General features: G+C 37.5%; 1 protein-coding gene across 10 annotated transcripts; it reads right to left on the bottom strand.

Annotated features, from left to right (window-relative positions):
* Window positions 1–1766: 1766 nt before the first annotated feature.
* Window positions 1767–4165, bottom strand: LOC136203152 (uncharacterized). 10 transcript variants are annotated; one of them, XR_010674718.1, is made up of 6 exons: window positions 3916–4165; window positions 3744–3777; window positions 3473–3559; window positions 3233–3276; window positions 2519–2645; window positions 1767–2427 (listed from the first exon to the last, which is right to left on the bottom strand). XR_010674718.1 is itself a non-coding variant. In XM_065994234.1 (6 exons), the coding sequence occupies exons 4-6, from the start codon at window positions 3477–3479 to the stop codon at window positions 2080–2082; spliced, it is 462 nt and encodes a 153-aa protein (XP_065850306.1). In that variant the 5' UTR covers window positions 3480–3559; window positions 3634–3666; window positions 3744–3818; window positions 3916–4165; the 3' UTR covers window positions 1767–2079. The 10 variants fall into 10 exon arrangements, 5 of the variants coding, with proteins under 5 accessions (XP_065850306.1, XP_065850304.1, XP_065850303.1 ...); XM_065994234.1 differs by lacking the exon at window positions 2519–2645 and adding an exon at window positions 3634–3666 and having other exon boundaries at window positions 1767–2490; window positions 3744–3818; XM_065994232.1 differs by lacking the exon at window positions 2519–2645 and adding an exon at window positions 3634–3666 and having other exon boundaries at window positions 1767–2490.
* Window positions 4166–4471: the final 306 nt, after the last annotated feature.

Genomic DNA, 4471 nt, shown 5'->3' with positions numbered 1-4471 from the left:
GGAGCGGAAACATTTCCCGAAAACATGAAATGCTCCAACAAGGAATCCTAGTCTGCGAACTTTTTGACGTGTGGGGGATAGACTTCATGGGACCTTTCCCTAAGTCGCATAACAACGCTTACATTCTTGTAGCAGTTGACTATGTCTCCAAATGGGTAGAGGTCGTTGCCTTACCTTCGAACGACTCTAAGGCGGTAGGGAAATTTATAAAGAAAAACATTTTCACTCGGTTCGGGACCCCGCGAACTATCATTAGCGACGTGGGTTCCCACTTTTGCAGCCGACAATTTGATCAACTCTTACTTAAGTATGGGGTTGCACACCGAGTCTCTACACCCTACCACCAGCAAACTAGTGGGCAAGTTGAGGTTTCTAACCGAGAGCTAAAACGCATTTTAGAAAAAATGGTTAACTCCTCTAGGAAAGACTGGAGCTTGAAACTCGATGATGCTCTTTGGGCTTACCGCACGGCGTTTAAAACGCCCATCGGGATGTCCCCTTATCGTCTAGTTTTTGGAAAGTCGTGCCATTTGCCTATGGAATTAGAACATAAAGCATATTGGGCGCTGAAATTTTTAAATTTTGACATGCAGGCTACAGGAGAACACCGCCTCCTCCAACTCAATACTCTTGATGAACTTCGCTTAGGGTCATACGAAAATGCCAAACTTTACAAAGAACGTACAAAACGGTGGCACGACAAGCACATCCAAGTTCGGGAGTTCAACAAGGGGGATCAAGTTCTCCTCTACAACTCTCGCCTCCGGCTATTCCTCGAAAAATTAAAAAGTCGGTGGTCGGAACCATACACCGTCATCAATGTGCACTCCTCCGGAGCAATTGAAATTCAAGGCCCCGACAATGCAACCCTCCGGGTCAATGGCCACCGTCTAAAGATATACCGCGGCGGCATCTTTCCACAACACAGCGAAACCACACTCCTCGCACCACCGTAAGCTTACGCATCACCAAGGAAAGTCGAGTTACTCCGACTATAAATGTAGCGCTGGTTTGATGCTCTCAAACCCTGTATATATCCATTCATTTTTTTTCTGTTTTCTTCATTTCGCTTCACTGCCACGGAAAGCCAAATCCCAATTATAATCCGACGTAATACGCGGGGCGTCCCTTTTCGCACGCCCCACGTCTTTGTGCCTCTGACCCAAAACAATGCAAAGGACACCTTGCACGCAGGGCGTACCCCCTATTACGCCCCGCGTATGAGTCCCTCTCCGTGGCTCCCAATGTCCAGAAACTCGAACACACGGGGCGCCCTGTTCCTGCGCCCCGCGTATTTGAGTCTCTGACTCCAAAAGCAATAAAAACACACTACAAAAAAATGGTCTATTACGACGCTAAAATTTAAGGTTTAACGACGCTTTTCGGTGTCCCTAAATGCTTACCCACGCTTTTTAAAGCGTCGTCGTAAGTGTCATTAAATCGCGTGTCGTTAATTATAACGACGCATAAAAGCTTGTGTGGGTAAATTCAATCCGGCGACATACCATATATAAACGTCGTCATGCTTCCAACACTTGCATTTTTAGTGTCGTGATTTTTTTATATATTATTTATTTTCCATTTCAGAAATTTCCACTACGTTCTGAAAAAGCGCCGCAAAGTGACCGACACATAATTTTTTGTTATGTCGTTATTTCCTTTCGAAAATATTGATAGCAACTTAAATACGGCGACACTTTAATTTAAAAGCATCTTCAAAATGAAGATATTTAATTAAAAATATGTCTACATTTGGCTAATAAAAATCCATTAAATATGTTTTTTTTTTTATAACAAAGGCAAATTTCATTACAAAAAACAAACTCCATGTGTAGTACATGCTTGAATAGAAATGGGTACAGATTCAAATAAAATTTGCGGAAATGAGAGGGTCAAGCTCCCTTGGGCCAATTCATGTGCAGCCATGTTCTGCAGTCTGCTTTCATATTCGAAGATTACTGTTTCAAATTTTGCGGTTTCCTTCCGTATTGCTTGGGTGATCACATCAGTGTAGCTGAGGTCAGAAGCACGATTGATGTCCTCAATAGCATTCTTACAATCAGTTGCAACAATTAACCGTCAGAACCCGCATTCACTCGAGAAAATTAAGCCATTCAGGATAGATAGTAGTTCAGCTTGTAGAGGAGACCAGCAGAAACCAAGTGGGCAGCCACCGCTCATGAGAACTTTACCCAGATTGTCACGAACAATGAAGCCCGCAGCACTGCATCCTCCGGTTAGTGGGTGAGCAGCATCACAATTTAACTTATAGTAATCTGCTGGTGGCGGTTTCCAGTGCTTAGTGGAAGTGGCCTGTGTTTGAGTCATCCCACTTCTGCGTTTTGAGGCAAAGGAAACAGCATTATGGGCTCCTTGGATTAGATCGACCACATCCATTGCACCCTGCCCATGGGAACTTATTTCGAGCTGTAAATAGGAAAGCCTCGCCTCGTTAGATATGGACCCTTCATTGCTAGCTTCCTTTCCGATCTTAAGAAGAAAAAGAAAAGGGAATTACGAGGGGTGGACTTAGGCGAGCAGGTAGCAATCAACTTTCTGAAACTCATACGGTCAATCAACTCCTCTGGCTTTCTTTTAAAACAGAAAGATGTGAGATCCTAAAGTACTGAGATTGATTGGCAAACCTGTTGGTGGATAATAAACATTGATCAATTACACTAACACCTCATAAGCTAAAACAAAGCATTATAAGTCTTTGTATTCACCATGTAATGTCAATTTTCTGTTATATAATGTAGAGAATCAAGTTAGTATTGTTGTAAGAAAATCAAATACAAATCATCTCAATTCCAAATAGATATGATACATAGATTTATATCTAAACCCATGATGATGTTTGCTTTTTGAAATAGTCACTACATATTTTTAAATACTTAAGAACAACTAAAGTTGCCAAAGAAGTTGATTCCAAGTTTCAAATTCCTAGTATGATTGAAATTAACTGAAGGATTTGATCTACATCCAAGATTAGCCTCTCATTACACTCTGCAATTAAGTTCTAAAATCATAGTTATTTAAACTTACTACAATTTAAATCCAGCAATAAGGTAATTAAAGTTAACAATCATGGAATTTTGCAATAACATACATATCAATTAGTTTAACAATGAAGAACTCCAGTAGGAATAGTGAATGTAGGACATAGAAACTCATTTCCCATACCAAAAACCCTAAAACTCCATAAAAAGAATGACTGTCCAAAATAACATACCTGTACCATGTCTTTTGCAGCCTTACAGAAGAATGCAAATTTCTCTGTCAAATGGGTAAAATAAATTATCAAATTAATTAAATACCTAAACTGATGAAATGTAAATCAATTAAATTGTTAAACTAGAATAGAATTTTCCAAATTCTTGCCCTTCTCAGTATCAAACCATAGCAGAAAACCCAACCATTACACATATATATGGAACAAAAGACACGTGCTAAATTATAATGCTCTGCATACTTATCATGAGCTTGAAGAAGGGTCTTGCTCTTCTATGCCCCTTTTTCACTGTGTTCTTATGCAAGGGGAAGACCAAAAATCAAGTACCTATAATTCAAACCCAACTTACCAAGTCAACAATCAGAAAGAGATGAAAGAATCCAAGAACAAAACTTTCTTACGATGACATATTCATATTTGGAGAAAGAGAACAACTGAAAATGATGAAATTATAATCCAATTAATCAACAGTGGAAATAGAAAATTAAGAACAAAAATTTGAATTGCATACCTGGCTCGATCAGACAAAAAAAAAATTCTCTGCGCTGCAAAGAAAGAGGCGGATTTGAATCTAGGTTGTTAGGTTCTGGAGAGAATAATTGAAATTGAAAAAACAGAGATTGTTTTGTAAAGGTGAAAAAGAGAGTAATTAAATTATCAAAACAAAGAATTGAATAGCTTACCTAGTTCCTCAGACGATTGTGATGAAGATAAAGCAAATTCTCGACAGAAGAAGAAAATACGTTCTAGGTTTTAGAGAATAAATGAAATTCTCAATATCAATTTCGCTGCAAATTTATTTCCTTGTAGAATTCTCTTTTTTTCCTTGTTTCAATTTTCGAAATTGTGAGCGGGAAGTTTACCTCCAAAACTGAAAACCATAAATGGTGGTCTTTGATTCCATTAATTAGCAGAAACGGTTTTCAATTTGGCTATTTTTTAAATGTCTTCAATATCAATTATCTTTTTTTTTTTTTAAGAAATCACTTATCTTTTTATCTTTTTGAAACCTATATAGTGCAAATATATGGACATAAGACTATAATATATCTCTCGTTGTTATCTGTGTTATAGTGTTTCATTTTATTTTTTATTATTTATTTTAAATCATTATGATTAATTTATTTTTTTACTAATCATTTTTTTTAGTTTAAATCATCATTATTATTAATGCAAATAATTTTATTTGAACCCACAAAATAAAATTAAAAATATTGAGATATTTTTCCACTACATAAA

The sequence above is a fragment of the Euphorbia lathyris genome, chromosome 8 (genome assembly GCF_963576675.1).
Source record: "Euphorbia lathyris chromosome 8, ddEupLath1.1, whole genome shotgun sequence".
Classification (NCBI taxonomy): Eukaryota; Viridiplantae; Streptophyta; class Magnoliopsida; order Malpighiales; family Euphorbiaceae; genus Euphorbia; species Euphorbia lathyris.
The sequence above is the reverse complement of the archived record's forward strand: the minus strand, read 5'-3'. Positions and strand labels throughout refer to the sequence as shown.

Coding starts and splice junctions, on each gene's coding strand:
- LOC136203152 (XM_065994234.1), bottom strand. Junction 2,491..3,232: donor CTGCAAAAGACATGGTACAG/GTATGTTATTTT, acceptor TTTCTTCTTAAG/ATCGGAAAGGAAGCTAGCAA.